This window comes from Rhinopithecus bieti, unplaced genomic scaffold (genome assembly GCF_001698545.2).
Source record: "Rhinopithecus bieti isolate Rb0 unplaced genomic scaffold, ASM169854v2 scaffold_17861, whole genome shotgun sequence".
In the NCBI taxonomy this organism is placed as follows: Eukaryota; Metazoa; Chordata; class Mammalia; order Primates; family Cercopithecidae; genus Rhinopithecus; species Rhinopithecus bieti.
Window position 1 is genome coordinate 5,561,861 of NW_016809830.1, and position 24,508 is coordinate 5,586,368.

Here is a 24,508-nt window from a genome sequence, read left to right on the forward strand (position 1 = left end):
ACCATATAAAAATTAGGAGAAAATGAAAGATTTTATTTTAATCTCAGCTTATGGTAAGCCCAATTGTAAACTTCTTCATGATAATAAGTATCTTAAAAAGCCACTTTGGTGGGTTGTAGTGCTATCTCAGTATTGTCTTACTATGATGATTAGTGAAGTTAAGCAACTTTCCATACATTTACTGGCTATCTGGCTTTCATCTTTTGTAAAATATTTTTGTACAATTTCCTGCTGAGTTTTCTGTAGTTTTCTTCTTGATGTGCAGGAGTCGTTTTTTAATAAATACTGGACAATTCCTCATCTATGTATATTGTAATTATCTTCTCTGACGACGTGAGTTGTCTTTTTACTCTTATGTATGCATTTTAAGAAAGAAAAAGCTGTTCTCACATAATTATAAAATGTTTATAATGGACACAAATGAAACTGGTACTAGATACTCTACCTGGAAGGGAAAGGGAAGTTCCAGCGGGGGAAGAGAGACATTTTTCACTGTGTCCTCTTGCCCTTTTTTTCTCCCCCCAAGACAGAGTCTTGCTCTGTCACCCAGGTTGGAGTGCAGTGCCGCAATCCCGGCTCACTGCAACCTCTGCCTCCCAGGCTCAAGCAATTCTCCTGCCTCAGCCTCCCGAGTAGCTGAGATTACAGGTGCGCGTCACCATGCATTGTTAATTGTTTTCTGTATTTTTAGTAGAAACGAGGTTTCACCATGTTGGCCAGGCTGGTCTCAAACTCCTGACCTCGTGATCTGCCTGCCTCGGGTCTCCTGAAGTGCTGGGATTACAGGCGTGAGCCACCATGCCCAGCCTGTTTTTCTTTATTACTATTTGCATGTGTTTTAAATTTTAGGACAAAGGAAGAAACCCATAAAACCTACTCTAAGCAAGCAGCGGCTAGCTTTTCCTAATTTTATTCTGATATAGTAAGTGACAATGATAAGGTTAAGATGCTGCTTCCCTAGTCATTCCTTTCACTATATGGCCCATCCCCTTGTGTTCAAAGCTCAGGAAACCAGCCCATTCCAGGTTTGAATTGTGAGACAGTATAGCATAGTAGTAATGAGAGCAGCTGCTGCAGTCAGATACCTGATTATAACTCAGCAACTCCGCTACCATTTATATAACCTTTGTCAAGTTATTCGTCCCCTCACTGTCTCAGTTGCCTCATCTGCAAAATGGGGAAAGTAACAAGTCCTCATGCGGTAAGCAGCCTCTAACAGGGTCCCAGTGATCCCAAACCCTGGTATTCACACCCATGGGTAATCCTCTTCCCTGAGTGTAGGCTGCATGTTGTGACTGTTTTTAAAGAACAAAATGTAGCCAGGCATGGTGGCTCATGCCTATAATCCCAGCAGTTTGTGGGGCTCAGGCAGGAGGATTGCCTGAGCCCAGGAGTTCAAGACCAGCCTGGGCAATAGGGTGAGAGCCCATCTCTACAAAAAAATTCTAAAATTAGCCAGGCTTGGTAATGTGTGCCTTTAGTCCTAGCTACTCAGGAGGCTGAGGTGGGAGGATCCTTTGAGGCCAGGAGTTCAAGGCTGTAGCGAGCTATGATTGTGCCATTGCATTCCAGACTGGGCTACAGAATGAGACCACATCTCTTTAAAACACCAAAACAAAACAAGAACCTGGGTGATAAAGCATGTTTGTTGTTTTAAACTAATAACTTTTGGAATGATTTGTTTTTCAGAATTAAATAGCTAATCCACCTAAGCTCTGAGAGTTGTAAGGACTAAAAGAAATAATACATGGCAAGCTTTGAAAGAAGTGCTAGTCACAGAGCAAGTGTCCAAAACATGCTATTTTTCTATTATGGAAACATTAAAGTCTGGCAGTGTGGAAGTAATATATGTCTTCCATCATTAGCTCTGAAGTGATATGAGAAGACTTTCCAACTACAAGAAGCCAGGGAAAATATTGACTATTAGCTTTAATAACACCCTACAAAGAAACGTCCAACCTGTAGAAAACTCCCTACCACTGCTTATGCTGTACTGATAAGATAGTGACTAAAACAGTAGCAAAAAGGATAAATAAAGACAATGAAATATAGTCTCTAACTGAATCATTCCATAAACACAAACAAAAAAAGACAACTATATATAGCCAAGTCCCAACTTCTCAAAATGTGATATCAAAAGCAGACATGAATTCTAAAATGGCTAAAATACGCTAGCACCAAGTACTTCTTTAGGGTTCTTTGGAAATCTTGGAAATCTGATAAACCAAAGTCTTGAAGGATAAAAATACAGCTTCTGATTTATATAATTATCTTACCCTCCAATATTTGGAACACACAACCAAAAGTGACCTTTGTGTAAATGCACAAAAAGAGATGCTTTGGCAATTCTGACAATAAATGGGTTTGGATTCCTCCTCAAATATTGGTTCCGTATCCTGAAAAGAGAAAGATTTGTAAAACTTTAGGAATAGCTTGATTGTCAATTAAAATTATCACTCAACGATAAAGGCAACAAAATGAAATAAAGGCATCGCTTCATATGTTCATCATTTTGGCCCCTCAGGTAAGCGCCAAGGCAGTAAAAAGCAGCAAAGATCCACCTTAAAAGGAGCTAGGCACAAATACTGTTGCTACAAAATCCCCTGAGATTTCAATTCCGATGAGATTCAGAGTATCATCGCTCTAGTAATGACAGATGATAAAGTCTGCCTTAATCTTAATTTTTGCAGCTATATGTGCTTTAAAAAAGATCTAATCAATTCCTCTATCTTCTCCTGAATTCCATGCCTAAAAATTCCCTAGCTGAAGAGAGTAGGGAACTTGATTTTTCTCACTGATAAAAAAAGAACAAGGAATTCAAGCCCAAAGAACTGAAGTAGATGATAAAAATGGCTTTGTATATTTTTTGTGGCAATTTGCTTTATTTTTTTTCCTTTGAGTCAATTTAAACAGTTGAGAAGAACCCCACCTCTTTTATGTTTCACCTCATCTTATCCTGTGCAATATGTTTCTCTATTTTATATCCATGATAGAGCAGATGTTACCATTAAAAGTGAATAAAAAATTCACTCCCATGGCATACTAGGGAATCTTCCATACTCTGCCTGTAAGAAAATTATCAAAAAATAATAGCTTTTCCTTCCCCTTAAAAAAAAAAATGGAAGGGGCATATCATTACTAAAATTTTGAACTACAGAGAATAAAACAGAGAAATCACTCCAGTTTCCTTTTCTAACCTGCAAGTCACTTATTTCCGAGGTAACGATCCAGACCTTCAGGATGCCAGTCACTGAGAGTGCTACCACCGTGTCCTCTAAGATGAGAAGGGACAAAAAGGCAGCCCAGGTTACGAACATAACATGCTTTCTTTCTACATATTAAGATGTTTTGCTTGAATGAAATTAAACAATAGCATGTTTTACAATTAGAAAAACACAATTCTCTATTTCATGAAACAGAAACCAGGTTTTGAAACGCTAGTTAATAAAGATGGCCAACAACTTAAAATTCAAGGAAAATTATTTCTAGCTAATAGAATTTATTTCTAATCAAGTTTTTAATAATTTCAAATGTTCTTGATTACTATGTTAACAATGAACTTTTACACTTTGAAATTCACAACTTTTAATGCTTTATCACAGATGAGCTCAGGCACTTTATTTCTTCAAGGCACTAATTTCTCCCCCTTTCCCACATCCCTTGCCACCTTCCAGATATTTCATTGCACATTACATCCTCCACAGAGTGTGATCAAGAGAAAAATATGATATAAAATCTAAGTTCCTAAGCTTCGGGTAAGGACCAGTGACAGCACCAGGGTCACGTACAGGAATTTTGAGAGGATGAGCATTGGAAAGCAGTCAATGTGGGCTCCAGAGTGAGGGAGAGGAATGTTAAAAGCAAAATCACATTTTTCTTCACTAATTAACCAATGAACTTTTAGATAACAAACTATCTTAAATTCAATTTTCTTATCTGGAATCAAATATAAATGAGTAACAACAGTACCTATCCTAATGGGTTGTTATAAAAATTAAGACACACCAAGGGAAAACATTCAGCACATACTAAATTCTCAATAAATTTGAGTTATTACTGTTATTTAAAAAATTGTTATCTTTAAATAAAAACCTTATCAATATCACATAGTTCTCTAGGCACTGTAAGGCATTGGAATGAATTCATTGAAGTTACATTCTATTCTGTTCAGACTACAGTGTATACATATACAGAAGGAGTATAAAAATTTTAAATATGCAAACTGCTTGGTCACAAATATAGATCCTTTTTAAATAAAGGATTCATTGTAACTAATATTAGAGACAAATATATGAATGATTAGTTCCCTTTTGCCTGGAAAAATAACGCGAATCTCATTCTCACTGTTATGTTTAGGAATAAAGCAGTAATTATCTAATATGCATAAAAAACCTCTCTGAGAAGGTTCACATTAAAGAAGACTGCTCAATTTTATTTTACCAAACATCTCCCAAATATATTTGACCAGAGATCCCACCTTTTTGACTAATATCTATTAACAAACTTCAGAACCAACACTCTGAAGAGCAGCAGCAGGAAATGAAGCCAGTGCATCCACTCTTCCCACAGTCCACTTCAGTGCAGGCCTGCACCACTCTCAGCTGGGCTACTAATCTCCTAATTTGCTCCCATCTTTGAAGTTTAAAGCATAAGTCCCTTCAGAGACTGCCCATCACCTACAGTGAGAGCCTGCAAGCTACAGCTCATGAGTCAACTCCAGCCCACTGACTGTTTTGGTAAATAAAATTTTATCGGAACACAGCCAGGTTCATTCACTAATGTATTGCCTGTGGCTGCTTTTGTGCTACACTAGCAGAGTTGAGTCGTTGAAACATGGACCATATGGCCTGCAGAGCCTAAAATATTTCATATCTGGCCCTTTACATACAAGTTTGCCAACCCATGATCCACAAGGTGAATTCCCTAGCTGATACACAGGGATTTCAAGACCCGTCTCCTGCCAGCTCTGCCAGCCTCATATCCTGCCATTCCTTTCCTCATGCTTCTTGCCCCAGAAAAAGATAATCTATAGTTTCATACATACACCTATCATAATTTTAATGCTTTTGTACCTACAGACTATGACTCTGCCAGAAACATCCTGATCGTATGTCTGCTAAACTCTTCCTCATCTTCCAAATCCTAGATCAGACTTCATCTGATCTGGACAGTTGTCTACTGCCCTCAATCAGCCTCACAATCAGCCATCCTCTCCATACTATTTTTCCATCTTGCACACTTTGTACTCTAAACTATTATTTGTTTATATATCATTGTCCTTTACTAGAATTTGACTCCCTTAAGTATTAATATTTCAATTCCTTGCACCTGGAAGACTGTAGGCATTCAATAAATATTTGCTGAATGACTACTGAATAAAAAGCTATGTGCTGATTTTCCAACCCTAAGAGGTTACAAATGGAAAGCTCCTATAAAGTTGAAGGCAATTCACTAATGGGACACAGTGTAATAGTGGTTAAAGTAACTACTCCAGGGTCCTTTAACAAAGACGCCATCACCCTAACCCTCATCATTCTCCCCATCTATACGATGAATATTAACAGTACCTACCCCGCTATTGTGAGAATTGATCATATGTAAATGTTTAGCAGTCTGCTTGGTACTGTAAACACACAGTAAATAAAAGTCCTCATGGTGATGGTGCTGGTGATACTGGTGGTAGTGGTGGTGGTTACTGACCAGCCTCTATAGGAAGTACATAACTATGAAGCCATTTGAAAGGAAAAGAATGCTCCTTAAAAGGCTTACAAGAGTAGACATTCAATGTTCTGAATTAACTACTGCTCTTTTCCTGACAACTTTACTTTTGCTCTCATGGTTGTTATTGAGAGGTTTCAACAAAAATGAAGAAAAGATAATAATATTTACTGAGCATCAAGTACATATCAGCCCCTTCCAGGTACTTTCATTAAATTTAACTGTGTATAATCTCTCCTTTTTCACTATCTCCATTTGAAATGGAAACATCTCCTATGCCTCGTAAGCAAGTGACAGAACCAGGCTCCAGAAATATACAGGTAAAACTACAGTTCCTCTCAAAGGTAAAACTATACCCCCAAAAGTTAAGATATTCTTCCTCCACTTCAGATATCACGCAAAAGCTGGTGATCTATACATCATGGAATGGAGATAAGCCAACAATTAAGCCTTCATTCAATCAAAGATTTCTTTATGAAGGAGGAAACAGACCATAAATTATTGGTGTAGTTATTTCTTAAATAGAAGAATATATCCCAAAGTATGAATTTACAATAAATTGTAGAATGTTACAGCAAACTAAACATTAAGTCATGGTGCTAAAGCTCCTAACAGGCATAATACACTGACCTTGTGTTCGGTGGGATCGAATAATACTCATGGAGCTAATCCAGTCTGGTGATATCTTTGATACTAAGGAGTATAATACTTCAAGGCTGGTAGAATCCACAACAAGGATTTCAGGGTAATGTCCATGGCATAAAAGCCTTCCTTCTCGCTGATTCCCAACAGAGAACTGGTAGAACTACATTCATGTCAAAAGGAAAAAGATTTCTGAGTGTTTTCCTTTAATTTATATACTTGATTAATATGCATTCATCAAGGTTATTACAATATTCTCCTAAAGCTCAACTTCTTCAGTAAGAATTTTAGATATTTACCAAATGGTATGTATTATATGGGTGTGTGTGCACACACATATATTAAGTTCTATTAATATTTTAAATAGCTAACAAAATTACTTTCCTAACATCTTATCCTCCTTTTGAACTATTTTGAAACAGAATTCATGATAATTGTTTTATCCCCTCTAGCATCTAAAACAGAACTGTTGAATAAATTAATAAAACACCTGAATAAAATCAGCTTTACAAATCACATCAAAAGGGAAACTCAGGTGGGTCACAAAAATAACATGAATTTTAAATTAGTAGAAATAGGGAAATATAGGCTTATAATTACTAGTTATGCAAATACAATTTAGAAGGATGATTGATGTTCAAACATAATCAGGGCCTCAGCTTCCTTATACATAAAATGGCATACTCCTATTTAATATGTAAGGGTGTCAGAAGGACTAAATCAAACACAATACAAGAAATGCCTACACCGTATCTGCTCAATAAATGTGAGTTACCTTCTCTTCCTTTCCCATTGAAATAATTGATCATATTTTTAATATAATTCATAATTTTCCCAACACTCAACACAGTAAACAATTAGTAAACTGAAGTACAGAGAATTAGGCAGCTATGAAAAAGTAAAACCAAATACCAGGAATGTAAATCAGAAACTACAAATTCCTGTGTAACACTATACATATTAAGACAGGCATATGAAACAGTCATGTCTTCTGGAGAGTTGGAAAGTTTTCAAAATACATATTCAAGGACCAACTGCATGAGCAATAAAAAAGATACGGTCCAAAAAGTAGGTCAATTTGTGTCCATCACAAATGGAATCACAAAGGCTTTTGCCAGGAAGAATTCCATTATTTAGGACCAAGAGCATTTTCCCAAATAGTGAAGGGGCTCTCACTTAGGTAACCAAGGTAGCCCAGAACAGCAGAAGCAGCAGCAATTTGCTTGCCCTTTATCTTTCCAAATTAGTCTCCTCTCCTTTCTTACCCTTCCCAACGGTACCATCTTATGAGGAATACTTTTACCACTTCAATTCTAGTTGACTTGTCCTATTACTACTACCCACCATTTCATATAAAAACATAGGCTTAATGTTTTAAAATTATTTTAAAATTATAGACTTATAATAGTTTGTGCTTAGAGTCACAGAAATAGATACTAACCTGTATGCCAGTATGTGTGCAAGCTAATTTTGTAAATTCAATACATCTGCCATCACTTACATCCCAGAGGCACATCTCTCTATAAAACAAAATAATGGTCAGTTTGAATGTGACTTTTTAAAGCACCATTCAACTTTGTCACAGTGATTTAAAATTAATCTTCCATTAAAACTAATATATTTCAGAAAAAGTAGCATACAGTCACTACTGGCATTCATCAAAATTTCCAGTCCTCCCTCCCACCCTCCCAACACCCCTTCCAAACTGCCCACCCCCCACCACATTCCACATCCTTTCTAGGCCCATAATAAGACTGCATTTCCTGGTTCCCCTGTGGTTAGCGAACTCTTGTAAGTAGTTCTGGCCAGAACCAATGCAAGGCTTTCCAGAGCTCTGTTCCAGAGACTGGCTGCTTCACACAGAGGTTGCTCCCTCACTCTGAACCTCAAAGTAAGGATAACAGTGAAGCAGAGTAGAGGCCTCAAGTGACACTTGAGGGACAAGTGACAAAAACAAGAAATAAACTTCTAATTTAAACTACTGAGATTTTATATTTGTCATCCAGGTAGCTAGAGAATTTCAAACTGCAAAAAACAAAAGTTAAAGTCAAGTGAATTCCAAACTTTTACAAATAAAATACAAGCTTCCAGTTTTCATGCTGTATTTATTGTAATTTTATTGAATGCATACAAAAAAACTAGATATAAGATTGACAGATATAACATTGAAAATTAGAAATGTCAGCATGCCTTGTCCATTGAAGAAATATATTTAACAGAAAAAAATTAATAAAATGCAATGATCCTGATATTATTAGGGTTTTCTTTAAGATACCACTTTCTGTATCTCACATGGTATTATAGAAGAACAATTTTCAAAGAACATTCAATTTAGAATATACATTCTAATGAGAATTATTTTTTATTTATTTTTTTTTTTGAGACGGAGTCTGTGCTCTGTCGGGGCGGGTCCTGGAGTGGGCAGTGCCGGATCTAGGGCTCACTGGGCAAGCTCGGGCTCCCGGGGTTTCCGGCCATTCTCCTGCCTCAGGCCTCCCGCGAGTAGCCATGGGTCTACAGGCGGCCCGCCACTGCTCGGCTAGTTTTTTGATTTTTTTTTTTTTTTTTTTTTTTTTTTGAGACGGAGTCTCGGCTCTGTCGCCGCGAGGCTGGAGTGCAGTTGCCGGATCTCAGCTCCAGGCTGCGAAGCCCGCCTGCCCGGGTTACGGCCATTCTCCCTGCCGTCAGCCTCCCAAGTACGCTGGGAGCTACAGGCAAGCGCCGCAAACTCCCCGGCTAGTTTTTGTATTTTTTAGTACAGAGAGCGGGGGTTTCAGCCCGTGTTTGCCCCTCAGGATGGTCTCGATGCTCGCTGACCTCGTTGATCCGCCCGTCTGCGGCCTCCCAAAGTTGCTGGATTACGGCTGTGAGCCCACCGCGCCGGACCTGAGAAATTATTCTTTAATTCACCAACAGCTATTATATTTTTAGCTTATGCTGCTTCTTTTTATTCCAACGAATTATATAAGGTTCTCTTCAGTGGGGAGAACAATTTCTGTTTTGTTTTGCTTTTTTGAGACAGGGTCTCACTGTGTCACCTAGGCTGGAGTGCAGTGGCACAATCACAGCTCACTATAGCCTCAATCTCCTGGGCTCAGGTGATCCTATCACCTCAGCCTCCTGCGTAGCTCAGACTACAGGTGCACACCATCGTGCCCGGCTAGTTCTTGTATTTCTTGTAGAGACAGGGTTTTGACATGTTGCTCAGGCTGGTCTCAAACTTCTGCGCTCAAGTGATCCGCCCATCTCAGCCTCCCAAAGTATTAGGATTATAGGAGTGAGCCACCACACATAGCAACAATTTCTTATATAATTCTCTTCAAGTTCCCCAACTTTCTTCAATAGCATATTGTGTAAATACATATAATTTTCTAAGCACCAAAAAATGTTTTAAAACTTTTAAAATCTTTTAAACATTTAATAACATTGGGCCCTACAATTACTGTGCAATGATCTGCCTCTCTAAGGCGAGCTGCATTCTGAGACTTCGGAACACAAATAGTTATGTTAGTGTATTAATACATATCCATATAATTTCATGAACTTTTCATGGCATCACCTTCAAAATTATGCTAGTCTAGCATCATTCAGGTTTTTAAAAGGAAATCTCAAAGTTGTCTGGTAACTCAGTAAAAACAATATGAAGATGAATGATCGCGCTTTAACTCTCATAGTATTCTGAGTTCCTCAAAAGCAAACCGAAGTACATAATCATAAATTACAATCAAGTATTATAAAATCATTAACACAGGTAAAATTTACATCCCTAAAATCAGATTTTCAATATCTACCTTTAGACAATAAAAAGCATTTATTTAGGAGATATTCTAAAAGAAAAAAAATACTTGTTTTTCTTTTATAATTAGTTATTACAGTGCTAGTTATAAAGACTCACGAGAAAAACAGGCAAATGAGAAAATACTTACCCACTTTCAGACGCACTCACAATATACTGTTTGTCACTGGAAGCACAAGCTTTCGACAAACAAGTGATTGACGCTGTATGACCAAACAAAAGTGCTCGAGGATTAATCTAGAAATGCAAAAATATGCTAGTTTAAGTACCAAACTTAAAAATTAACCTCTTATTTGGGTGCCAGCTTAGCCACAGTGCAATAGAAGAGTAGGTAGACTGCTAAGGTTTTTTATTCTAGCCTCTGGCTCTTGCACCGCACTGCTGGAGCTACCTGGGAGAACTTCTAGCCCTGAAAAGAAGGACACAGGCCTGGCTGGCTTCACTACTGGCTGACTGTAGAGACCCAGGGCCTTAAACAAACATAGGCAGTAGTCGGGAGTGGTTACAACAGGCCTTAAGCAAAACCCAGTGCTATGCTGGCTTCAGGGCTGACCCAGCACAGTACTAGTGAAGGTGGCCACAGGGGTGCTTGTGTCATTCCACCCCCTGGTCCAAGTGGTTCAAAACAGAGAGAAAGACTCCATTTGTTTGTGGGAAAGGATGAAAAGAGAACACCCTCTGCCTGGTAAGCCAGGGAATTGTCCCAAATCTTGTCCAAGACCATCAAGGCGGTATCTCTACGAGTCTGCAAGAACCACAATGCTGCTGGGCGCAGTGGCTCACGTCTGTGATCCCAGCACTTTGTGAGGCTGAGGCGGGCAGATCATGAGGTCAGGAGTTCAAGACCAGCCTGACCAACATGGTGAAACCTCATCTCTACTAAAAATACAAAAATTAGCCGGGCGTGGTGGTAGGCGCCTGTATTCCCAGCTACTCAGGAGGCTAAGGCAGGAGGATCACTTGAACCCTGGAGGCAAAGGTTGCAGTGAGCCGAGATTGCTCCACTGCACTCCAGCCTGGGTGACAGAATGAGGCTCCATCTCAAAAAAAAAGAAAAAAGAAAAAAAAACCCCACTGTGTTACTGGGCGTGGGGCTCCCCTAAAGCAGATACAGCTTAGAACACAACACCCATGTCCTTTCGAATATCTGGAAAGCCGTCCCAAGAAGGACAGGTACAAACAAGTCCAGACAGTGAAGAATACAATAAATACTTAATTCTTCCATGGCGAGACAAGACAAACATCAGTAAATGTCAAGACAATCCAGGAAAACATGATCTCATCAAATGAATGAAATAAGACAACAGGGACCAATCCTGGAGAAACAAATATGTGACCGTTCAGACAGATAATTCAAAATAGGGTTTGAATTCTGTTTTGAGAAAACTCAAAGAAATTCAAGATAACACAGAGAAAGAATTCAGAGTTCTATCAGATAAATTTAAGAAAGAGATTGAAATAATAAAAAAGAATCTGGCAGAAATTCTGAAGCTGAAAATGCAATTGGCATACTGAAGAATATATCAGAGTCTTTTTTTTGAGATGGAGTCTCGCTCTGTCGCCCAGGCTAGAGTGCAGTGGTGCATTCTCGGCTCACTGCAAGCTCCGCCTCCTGGGTTCATGCCATTCTCCTGCCTCAGCCTCCCAAGTAGCTGGGACTACAGGCGCACACTGCCATGCCTGGCTAATGTTTTGTATTTTTAGTAGAGATGGGGTTTCACCATGTTAGCCAGGATAGTCTCAATCTCCTGACCTTGTGATCCACCTGCCTCGGCCTCCCAAAGTGCTGGAATTACAGGAGTGAGCCACTACGCCCAGCCACATCAGAGTCTTTTAATAGCAGAATTGATCAAGCAGAGAAAAGAAATAGCTTGAAGACGGCCTATTTGAAAACACACATAGGAAACAAAAGAAAAAAGACTAAAAAGGAATGAAGCATGCCTACAGGATCTAGAAAAATAGCTTTAAAAGGGCAAATCTATGAGTTACTGGTCATAAAGAGGAGGCAGAGAAGGAGATGGGGTAGAAAGTTTACACAAAGGAATAATAACAAAGAATTCCCAAATCTAGAGAAAGATATAAATATCCAAGTACTTATAGAACATCAAGCAAATTTAACCCAAAGATGACTACCTCACGGTATTTAATAATCAAACTCCCAGAGGTCAAGGATAAAGAAAGAATCCTTAAAGCAACAAGAGAAAAAACACAACATACACTGGGCCAGGCACAGTGGCTCATGCCGAAAATCCCAGAACTCTGCGAGGCCTGAGGTCGATGAATCACTTGAGGCCAGGAGTTTGAGACTAGCCTGGACAAAATGGCAAAACCTCATCTCTACTAAAAATACAAAAATTAGCCAGGTGTGGTGGCACACATCTGTAGTGCCAGCTACTTGGGAGGCTGAGGCACAGGAATTGCTGGAACCCAGGAGGCAGAGGTTTCAGTAAGTTGAGATCACACCACTGCACTTCAGCCTGGGCAACAGAGAAAGACTCTGTCTTAAAACAAACAAACAATGGAGCTCCAACATGTCTGGAACCAGACTTTTCAGTGGAAATCTTACAGGCCAGAGGAGAGTGGCATGACATATTTAAAGTACCAAAGGAAAGAATAGTAAATCCAGCAAAAAATATCCCTCAAGCATGAAAGAGAAATAAAGACTTTCTAGACAAACAAAAGCTGAGGGATTTCATCAGTCCTAGACCTATCCTACAAGAAATGCTAAAGGGAGTACTTCAGTCAGAAAGAAAAGGATGTCAGTGAAAGACTAGATGTTTTCCCTCTGCTAAGATTAGGAATGAAACAAGGATGTTCACTCTTGCCACTTCTATTCAACATTGTTATGGAGGTGCCATCCAGGAATGTTAGGCCAAAAAAAAATGAAATAAAAGGCATCCCAACTGGAAAGCAAAAAGTAGAACTATCTCTATTCAAGAATGACATTATCTTGTATGCAGAAATTCCTAAAGGATCTACTAAAAACTATTAGAAGTAATTAGTCCAATAAGGTTATAAGATACAAGATGAACAAACAAACTCAAATGTATTTCTATACACCAGCAATGAAAAATCTGAAAAGAAAATAAATTGAACAATTCTATATCTAATAGATTCAAAAAATAAAATTATTTGAAATAAATTTAATAAAAGTAATACAAACCTTATATTCTGAAAACTACAAAATATCGCTGTAAAAAAACTAAAGATCTAAATAAACGAAATGCATTCAATGTTCGCGGGTCAGCAAAACCGGATATTGTTAAAACAGCAATACTCTCCAAACTGACCTGCTGAGTCAACACATTCCCTAGTAAAGCCCCAACTGACTTCTTCGTAGAAATTGACAAGCTGATTCTAAAATTCATATGGGAATTCACGGGATCTCACCGAAACAATCTTGAAAAAGAAGAGCAATACTGGAGGACTCACATATCTGGATTTCAAAACTTAATATAAAATAGTAATTAAGACAGTGGGCATATAAAACAACAGTAATTAGGACATTGAGTACAGACATCTAGAGGATATGGACAAGAACACACACACAGAACCATAAAATAGAATTGAGAGTCCAGATAGAAACCCATGACATTTATGGTCAATTGATTTTTCTTAAGAGTCCAATAGCATTCAATGGAGAATAAGTAGTCCTTCTGACATATAGTGCTAGGATAATTTGATAGCCACACGCAAAAGAATGAAGTCAAGAAATTAACTAATTAACTAATATTAATTAATTAGTTAACTAACAGAATTAGTATATTAGTTAATTAACAGAAAAATTAACTAATATGGATCGAAGACCTAAATGTAAGAGGTAAAACTAGTATATAAAATTCTTAGAAAAAAACACAGGGATAAATCTTCATGACCTTAGATTTAGCAATGGTTTCTTAGATATGACAACAAAACATAGGCAAACAAAGGAAAAGAGATAAACTGAACTTTATCAAACTTAAAATATTTTGTGCTTCAAAGAACACAATCAAGAAAGTGAAAAAACAATGGATAAAATGGGAGAAAATAACTGTAAATCTTACATCTGTTAAGGAATTTGTATCTAGAATATATGAAGAATTTTATGATTCAATAATAAAAGACAAATAACTCAATTTTAAAATGGGCAAAGGAAATAATTTTAAGTTAAAAATTTTTCTAATGGGCAAAGATTCTGAATAGATGGTTTGCCAGAGAAGAGCTACAAATGGCCAATGAGAACATGAAAAGAAGCTCAACATCTCATTAGCCATCAGGCAAATTCAAACCAAAACCACGAGATACCACTTCACACACAAATTTAGGGCTAGAATCAAAAAGATAACAGCTATTGATTGACAAGGATGTGGAAAACCTGGAACCTTCATGCACTGCTGATGGGAATGGAAAATGATGCAGTTACTTTGGAAAACAGTCTGGCAGTTCCTTAAATAACCAGTTAAACATAGAGTTACCTACCATATGATCCCACAATTCCACGCTCGGGTGTTTACCTAAGTGCACTGAAAACATGTGTCCACACAAACACTCATACATAAATGTGTAATACTCATAGAAGCATTACTCATAAGGGCCAAAAATAGAAACAATCCAAATGTTCATCCACTGACAAATGAACAAATCAAGTCTGGTATACTTATAACATGAAAAATCATTTGGCCATAAAAAGAAATGAAGTACTGACACATGCTACGATGTGGGTGAACCTTGAAAACATTAAGCTACATGATAAAAGCCAGTCATAAAAAAACACGTTATAGTTATATGATTCCATTTATATTAAATGTCCAGAATAAACACGACATTAGTGACAGAAAGTAGATTAGTGGTGGTCTAGGGAGAATGAGTATTATAAGTCATTTTTTTTTTTTTAGAGACAGGGTCTCACTCCCATTGGCCAGGCTGGAGTGCAGTGGTGTAAGTAGCCTTGACCTCCCGGGCTCAGGTGATTTTTCCACCTCAGCCTCTGGAGTAGCTGAGACTACAGGTATGCGTCACCACGCCCGGCTAGTTTTTTGTGTTTTCAGTAGAGATGGGGTTTCACCATGTTGCCCAGGGCTGGTCTCAAAAACTCCTGGACTCAAGCAATCTATCCACCTCAGCCTCCAAAAGTGCTGGGATTACAGGTGTGAGCATGCCTGGCCCAGGAGGGACATTTAAAGGGTACAGGGTTTGTTTTGGAAGTGATGAAAATGTTCTAAAATTGACCTTGGTAATGGCTGCACAACTTTATGAACATACTAAAAAACATCAAAATGTGCATTTGAAACAGATTAATTGTGTAGTATGTGAATTATATCCCAAAAAGGCTATTATCCAAAAAATTAATTTAAAAAATCACCTTTCTTGACCCCACATTCCATACCAGTTACCACTCCATTTTCTCTTTTTCCCTTGACAACAAATTCCTGGAAAGAGTTGTCAGAGAAAGGAGTTACAAATATGGAAAGGAGAAAAGTGGGATAAATGTTGTGGTGCTATGTTGGAATTAGATGTATCAGTGTGAACGTGTGTGTGTGTGTCCCCAACTCCTATTTCCCTAGCTGTGTCCACTGAGAGCCCTGGAAGCAGAGCATGCTAAGCACTCCATAGTCGCAAGGAATGACAATAAAGGCACAGTCATTTCAAAAATCAATACAACAAAACCTATACTTTGTAAAAAGTTCTGCCCTCTTCAAAGCATTTACCATAGAAGGTTTAAGCGTTTTAAATTTTCTAAAACCTCTTTGGAAAACCTCCTTCAGTATGGGTCATAATCATTTGAAAAATCTTAAATGTAACAAACAGTAAGTCACTTGGGGTAGATATTACAATTGAAAAACGGCCAAAAGTCCTCAGAAGGCAACTCTGATGAATAGTGTAAATAATGAATCTGTATTCTACTAGTTTTAGTCAAAACACATTTTTCAGAAAAATCTATTGTGGGCCCAAAAGCATCATTCAGGGACTATATTATCTTCTAATAAGTAGATTTTTATATCTAAAATGTACAACAGGCATTTCAAATACTCACTTCCAGTTCTACTGAAAGATCCCAGAGACATATTTGTCCATCGTGGCATCCTGTTACGATTGTGGCCCCATCATCTGTTAAAAGCACAGCTGAGATGCAATGTGTGGGCGCTTTTCGGCCCCAAAGAACAATGGGTAGAACAAGGCTGTTTCCTGCCATTGTGTTTTCAAACCTGAAAATGTTACAAAAATTGTCAGATATTACAACATTTCTCTCAAAAACATGTTATATATTTTTGTTATAAAACCAACAATTTGAAAATTATCATATATTTCTGGGAGTAAATTGCAGCTACTTAAATATTTATTATTTTCAAAAAATAACTAGTTTGTCATAACTCTAGATTCAGGTGCTTACAAAATAATATACAATCAACACCTGCGAAAAGAAAGAAACAACAAAATAATAACAAACAGGTCTTTACCCCAGGCATTTGCAGTTTTTAAAATTTACTAATGAAAGGCCAATGACTTCAATACCTCATATTTACCTAGGACTTCACAGTTTACAAAGCACTTTTATGTATACTATTCCATTTTGATTCTCAAAACAGCCTTTTGAGGTTGGCCGACTAGAAACTGAGGCATAAACATGACCTGCCCTAGGACACGGAACTAGCAAGTCATAAAACTCAAATACAAATCCTGACCTTCAGATCCCAAGCTGTATGCCTCCATTAAAAAAGACAGGTCAAACTGTTCTCAGAAAGTCTGGTACACACAGACTGTACTGTACCACTACCACCAGAAAATAATTATGAAGAACTTTTCAAGTCCCGAAAATTTTTCTGAACATTGTATGTGTGTGTATAAATATAAGTACATATATAAACTCAACTAATCCTTACAACAAATCAGTAGGTAAACACTATTATCATTCCTTTTTCATAGACAAAGACACCGAGGCACAAAGTGACAAGTGATGGAGCCCAGATCAGAACCCAGGCGGCCTGACTTCAGAACCTGTGGTCTTTCTTAATCTGCTAGGCTACTGATGACAAATGAGGTCTCCAAAACCGTAATAAATACCAAGGCCAAAGAAAAACTCAGTCCTGTTTCACACTGTGCTAAACATTTTCAAAACTTTGTTCAGGGCCAGGCACAGTGGTTCACGCCTGTAATCCCAGCACTTTGGGAGGCCAGGGTGGGTGGATCACCTGAGTCAGGAGTTCAAGACCAGCCTGGCCAACATGGTGAAACCCCATCTCTACTAAAAATACAAAAATTAGCCAGGGCATGGTGGCGGGTGCCTGTAATCCCAGCTATTTGGGAGGCTTGAACCCGGAAGGAAGAAGTTGCAGTGAGCCAAGATTGCACCATTGCACTCCAGCCTGGGCAACAAGTATGAAGCTTTGTCTCAAAAAAAAAAAAAAAAAAAAAAAAATTTGCTCAGTGAGAAACCCATTCAACCACATTTACTCCAAACCTGTTATGCCTGAAGGTCATGAATGTCTTTTGTTGTAAACTCTGAACCTTGAGGGAAGAAAAGAATGTCTTTGTAAACTCATTTCTCCATTAAAGAAAAAAATGTAGTTTCTGGTGAAGGGATTTAAATTTGAGATACTAATCAATTAACCAGAGCATACTGGAGTTTCTTGCAGGAGAGCACATTTGAGGAAGTATTCCTTAATACAACAAAATTAAAATCTAATTGGCAAAACAATATTTAGGGGTTAAAAACTGTGGTTAAAGACCTAGATAACAGGAGTTCAGAGAAGTTAGAAAAAGAAGACTGGAATAGTCAAAGAAAGTTGCATAGAAGAGAGGACTCTGATAGATCTCATTAGATACTAGAGGTCACCTATAGCCTGAGAGATGGCCAATCAAAAGGTATAATCATTAAAGATAAAATGAGGCAATGGCCAGGTGCAGTGGCTCACATCTGTAATCCCAGCACCTTGGGAGACCAAGGTCGGCAGATCACTTGAGGTCAAGAGTACAAGATCAGACTGGCCAACTTGGTGAAACCCCATTTCTAGTAAAAAATACACAAATTAGCCAGGCATGGTGGCACATGCCTGAAATCCCAGCTACTTGGAAGGCTGAGGCAGGAGAATCGCTTGAACTCAGGAGGTAGAGGTTGCAGTGAGCCAAGATCATGCCACTGCACTCCAGCCTGGGCAACAGAGTGAGATTCTGTCTCAAAAATAATAATAACAATAATAATAATAATAATAATAATAATAATAAAATAATTAATTAAAGAAATAAAATGAGGCAAGTAAAAAACTGAATGACACTGGAATGCTTACTAAAAACAATCTATATTATATCTTTTTTTGTTGTTAGAAGCAATAATTTTCAACACTTTGCTTCCCCAAAAACTTCATCTCTTTTGCTACAAGGGGTATACATTTAAAGAAAATATCAGAAGTCCACTTCTTGTTAGTAAAACCCTATTTGTGTCATGACAGTTTCATAAACTACCATGACACTAACAATTATTTCCATATTCCTATTTGACATTAGAAAATAAAACTAGGCTGGGTTTGGTGGTGCACACCTGTAATCCAAGCAGGAGGGGAGGTAGAGACAGGTGGATTGCTTGAGCTCTGGAGTTCAAGACCAGCCATCTCTACAAAAAATACAAAAATTAGCCAGGCGTGGTGGTGCACTCCTGTAGTCCCAGTTACTTGGGAGGCTGAGGTAGAAGTCTCATCTGAGACCAGGAGGTGGAGGCTACAGTGTGCCAAGATTGTGCCACTGCACTCCAGCCTGGGTAACAGAGTGAGACCCTGTCTCCAAAAAAAAAAAAAAAAAAAAACTAGAAAAGAAAAGAAAAGAAGCACAGAACCAATTTTAATAAATTTGGAATATCATATTCCTGGCTGAATGATATATTCAATGATGACTTTCTCAAAAAAGAGAATATGGAAGGAGTTAATTTTCCATGGTGACAACACTCAGTTTTAACTTATATCACTAGCTGGGCATGGTGGCTCACGCCTGTAATCCCAGTACTTTGGGAGGCTGGGGCAGGTGGATCATGAGGTCAAGAAATTGAAACCATCCTGGCCAACATGGTGAAACCCCATCTCCGCTAAAAATACAAAAATTAGCCGGGCGTGGTGGTAGGCACCTGTAGTCCCAGCTACTTGGGAGGTTAAGGCAGGAGAATCGATTGAACCCCAGAGGCAGAGGTTGCAGTGAACTGAGATCGTGCCACTGCACTCCAGCCTGGTGGCAGAGCAACACTTCGTCTCAAAAATAAAATAAAATAATAAATTATATCACCAAAGATTTATCTCAAGTAAATAAGTACTAAACATGGAATACAACGTGCTGAGATCTGGAAAGAACACCATTTCTCTAGCTGCTTGGCAACTCGTACTCAGTACATACTCCCTGGCGTAAAGAGAATGTAAACAGACTCAGGACTACGGAATATAGGGTACTAAATGCCCCAAAACATTTTTTTCTAATACCTTAAAAACCTAATAAAAATGAAACTTTAGAAAAGCCACCAGAAGCACTAATGAAATAATGTGAAATAGAGGATAACATGGCTTATGATGATAGAACAGTATATGACAATCAAAGCTTCTAGGAAAGACTACCAGCGAATTGGCAACCACATAAACCTAATTCTAAGCAGTGGATCAAAACAAAAACAAAACAAAACAAAACAAAACAAAAATGGGCAAATTAGCCAGGACCTAACCATTTAATCAGGTAGATCACAGGAATCTAAGTTTGAATTTCTTTAAAATGAATAACGGATGAGCCAAGACACACTAAACTACCAACACAAGGAAGTTTTTCAAGGAGAAAAAAGGGCAATGTAAATCCAGAGCATGCAGTTTTTCAGTCATCACCATTCAACCAGTCTATGTGTTAGTTAATAATCCATGTTTAACGTTGCCAACATTATCACCTATTGCAGCAAAAAAGTTAAATACGTTCCAAAAAGCTTTATATTAAGTGAAGTAAGCAAGTCACAGGACAGGATTTATTGGGATAAAAAAAATTCTATTTTTATGGAAAATGCCAAAAGCAAAAGTGATTGAACAAATGACTAGAATACTCTGTTATGGTATTAATAGAAACTCTAAAATAAAATTACCTTACTATTTCTCCAAAATATATATAATATATTCAGATTTTGCAACTAATACATTGAGGGCATATGCTTTCAAATTTCAACATGATCTTACAAATTGATATGTTCTTAGACTAGATGCTTCTAAAAACAAAATAATACTAGGAACATTGAGTTTTCATTTATGTTTGTACCAAAATCTGGCTTAAGTTACATTTAGAGACTGTTTATTCAATTGAAATGTTTAAAAGATAAAGCTCTGGAGTCAATAAATATCAGTAGTTCTAGATTCTACTTCTCACTTTGTCACTGATTATGCAGTCTTTGATGATACTCATTTCTGAGGCTTAGTTTTCTCACCAAGTTATTAAAATTAATACTGAATCATTTCTAAGTCAACAAATCAAATCATAAGGAAACAGGCGTTTTAGAGATAAAATTTCAGTCATCTCTTTTGATTAATTTCAGGTATTGCTTTATTTCCCCTAATTTCACCTATTTCTCAGCTCTGTATAGAAATAACTTAAAAATGCTGGACTCCAGTCAACAAGAGCAACAAAAATAATACCTGAAAGAACAGTAGGCCTACAATCAGAAGACCTGTATTCAAATCCTGGCCCTTCTATGTGATCTTGACAAAGTTATCTAGAGGTCTTAGTTTCCCCATCTGTAAAAGACAGATAACAATATTCTCCTCCTCTCAGAAAGATGTCATAAAGATCAAGAGGCCATATATGTAATGCAACTAGTACCATACCTAGCACATGGCAGATGCTCAGTAAAGATTATTTTTTAAAAAACACACACACAGATTTTGCTACTTCTTCACATTCTGCTTATACATCTACAGGTTTCTTCCAGCACTTAATATTCAATAAGGTTGGACTTTCCAACGGGTTAATACCTTTCATTGACTTTCTGCCAAAGTATAAAAGTATTACTGTGTATGCTTGTCAAACACAATTCAAATTGTGCAATTGTGCAATGCAAATACAACAATTTAGCTCTGTATTACTTTATTAGAAATAATACTACCAACTTCCATCCCAAAACTAAAATGGCTTTCAAATAAAATTTCAAACTCCTAATAATTAGTAAACATTTTAGAGCAGCATTTCTCAGGTTTCCAGTTCATGTTAATACCATGGTAGGTATAGGTATTACAACAATTAATAAAATAGACTGTTCAACTATCCAGTGGGGCTTACATACATGTAAACAATTACCACAGAGCATGAGAGAAGTCTCAAGTCATACGGAAACACAAAAGACAGATTCCCTAACCTAGACTTCAGTGGGTCCAAGGATTCCTAGAAGAAATGATGACTAGAATGAGTAGGAATTAACCGGAATAGGCTCAGGTATAATCACATGTTCAAAGGGCCAGAGGTATAATTATAATCTCAACTCTTTCTGAACAGTAAATAGTAGGGCTGACATTTAGAGTAAAAAGGCAGAATGGTGAAAAAACAACCAACTGCCAACACGCATCAGATCACAAGGGGCTTCTTGGTAAGACATTTTCAAGAGTTTGGACTTTAATTTGACAGCAAAGGGAAGCAGGTAAAGTGTTTTAAATCTGACATTGCTTTTCAGAAAGATCACTCTAGCTGTGATATAATAGAGAGGGATAAAACTGAGGACCTGAAGACCAATGAGGCTATTGAAGTTCTGCAGGAGAGAAATGGTGGTGCCTAAATTTATCACAATCTCTCATTACTTATTTCTGGGGCGTCTCTGTTAACGGCACTCTCCACCACTACTCTTTCAAGTTCCCTGGTTACAAGATGCACACTCTGTGTACTCACTACAAAATGATGCTTAGCACAGCATCTACCACATAGGACATCTTTAATAAACAAATGGTGAAGGGTATGTGTGGTGAGAATAGTACTAATAATACTAACATGAGAGCTACTTTAAAGATGTAATAGATAAGACTTGATATTCAACACACCAAGGTGATCAGGACGCAACATGGATTCTGTTACAAGTTTCGCACAAAGGTACTTTGAGGATAAAAGAAAAGAAAAAGCAGTTTTAAATACTGAAAGCTTTCTAAGTAAAGGATGGGCATTAATATTACAATACTGATGCCTAGGGAAGTATCGATAATTTAGATTCCAACATGGAAGATACATTATTCTATGCTTAACCATAATTTATTAACCCTAGGTTTGGGGATGAGAGAAAATACAAGGTTCCACACTGATCTTCAGTTGGGCCACATTGTAAAGAGACTTAATGGTCCAATAAGCAGATATCTACACAGAGAAGCAACATGCTCAAATTTTTTGAGATAGTATGAAGGTTGGATTAACACAGAGAAACAACTAAAGAGGGAGAAAACAAATAATGATGCTACTGAAGTCTGGGTGCTAAGAAGCTTAGCTAAAATTAGAGTACTGAAAGAAAAATAGCAGATATTACAGAGGAAGAACAATAAGTCATGGGGGTTGGTGAAATACGTAAGGCCACAGGCAAGAAGACTACTGCTTTCCAAACTGGGTGGTAAGGAAAGAGGTAGGAGGGAAGAATAGTGAGGCGGAGGAAGGAAAGTGAGAGCAATGATGCTAAAGAGGAATCTGGTCTCTAAAAAATTGTAACTCAGAAAGTATTTTCATAAAATGATACCAGAGACCTCAACAAAAACTGTTCTATGTGAATGGTAAAAAGGCAATGAGCTTTTGCCAAACCAAGCCATTTTAAAAGTTTATGAAATAGCGCTCTGTCTCCTGCTGTTTCGCTTTTATTTTTTATATTTAAGCATTTATAAAAGAAAGGCTTTTAGAATTGACCAAAAAAAAAAAAAAAAATAGCCTGGTTTCCCAATCTAGAATGGAGAGTATAGCTGCTTACCATCCTGGGGATTTTATATTTGGGTGGATATTTAGGTCTGTTAGCAACTCTCTCCAGATCACACAGCAAATTGATCTCAGAGCTCAAAGGCAAACACAGATCTCCTGGGTCCTAATGAAACACTTTTCACTATCCTATATTGTCTTCATTTACCACAAGATTCCATTTATCAGAAAGCTTCATTATCCAGGCATTCTGGTTAATCAAGATTTTGCCAAAACATAGTACTCATTAGAAGATAAATGGTACTGCGGTGTTTACAGATAAAATCATATGATGTCTGTGATCAGTGGCTCTGGGAGAGGGAAGAGAATACGGGCTAAGAGGCATTAGAAGGAATGAAGGTGAGGCCGGGCATGGTGGCTGATGCCTGTAATTCCTGCACTTTGGGAGGCTGAGGTGGGCGGATCACCTGAGGTTGGGAGTTTGAGACCAGCCTGGCCAACACAGAGAAACCCCATTTATATCAAAAACAAAAAACTAGCCCGACATGGTGGCACATGCCTGTAATCCCAGCTACTAGGGAGGCTGAGGCAGGTGAATCGCTTGAACCTGGGAGGTGGAGGTTGCAGTGAGCCGAGATCGTACCATTGCACTCCAGCCTGGGCAATAAGAGTGAAACTGTGCCTCAAAAAGAAAAAAGAAGATGAAATAGTATCACAGGTATGATGGATGCTATGTGCCCAAATCTTCCTTCGGGAAGGAAGGACTCAACTGCTGAGAGAGTTCCCAGCAGACAGGCTCAGGTTATCAGCACCACTAAGGATTGCCTCAGCCCAAGAGAGATGGCTTATCCAAGCTCTTGTACCCTTCCCATGGGACAGCTCACATCCAGTGACAGATCAATATGGAAATATAAAGGCCAGACCCCCTCACAATTCAGGATATCTCTGAAGGGTCATCCCATCTTCAGAACTTCCCCCAGGGTCAACTGAGACTCCTCCGAGACTCATCACAACCAAACTTTAACCCGGGGCCAAAGCTATTTCCTTTCCCTAGGTGTTGATCCCAAGAGTACTCCCTAATAAGCCTGAGTCTCCATCTCAGATTCTGCTCGCCAGGGAACTCAAACTGTGAAAGTAAGTATTGAAGGTCTTTTTAGTACAAGAGTGTGCATTATACTGTTCTTTCTACTTTTATATGTTTGAAAATGTCTATAATTTTTAAAGGGTACCTGGAAAGAACTTCAGTGTCCACAAATAAGGGATTAGTTAAATAAATTATGATAAAACTTTATAATGGAACACTGCAATATGAGAAATAAAACAAACACCAAAATATACAGTGGGTACACACACACTTTGAATAATTCTGGAATGATATCGAACAAAAAAAATCAATGACTGCCTTTTAAGAGGAAGAATAGGAAGAAGAGACTGGGCTGAGTAGAATTCCTAATTCTCAAGATAAATTCCTGGGTCTTTTTTTTTTTTTTTTTTTTT

General features: G+C 37.9%; 1 protein-coding gene across 1 annotated transcript in view; it reads right to left on the bottom strand.

Annotated features, from left to right (window-relative positions):
* WDR7 (WD repeat domain 7) overlaps window positions 1–24,508 on the bottom strand; it is a 407,408-nt gene that overhangs the window by 367,427 nt on the left and 15,473 nt on the right. The window contains exons 2-7 of the mRNA XM_017890454.1: window positions 16,170–16,341; window positions 10,287–10,393; window positions 7,802–7,880; window positions 6,349–6,523; window positions 3,198–3,274; window positions 2,277–2,396 (exon numbers count right to left, since the gene is read on the bottom strand). Coding sequence (XP_017745943.1) covers window positions 2,277–2,396; window positions 3,198–3,274; window positions 6,349–6,523; window positions 7,802–7,880; window positions 10,287–10,393; window positions 16,170–16,328 — 717 coding nt within the window. The 5' untranslated portion in view covers window positions 16,329–16,341. The remainder of the gene's footprint in view (window positions 1–2,276; window positions 2,397–3,197; window positions 3,275–6,348; window positions 6,524–7,801; window positions 7,881–10,286; window positions 10,394–16,169; window positions 16,342–24,508) is intronic.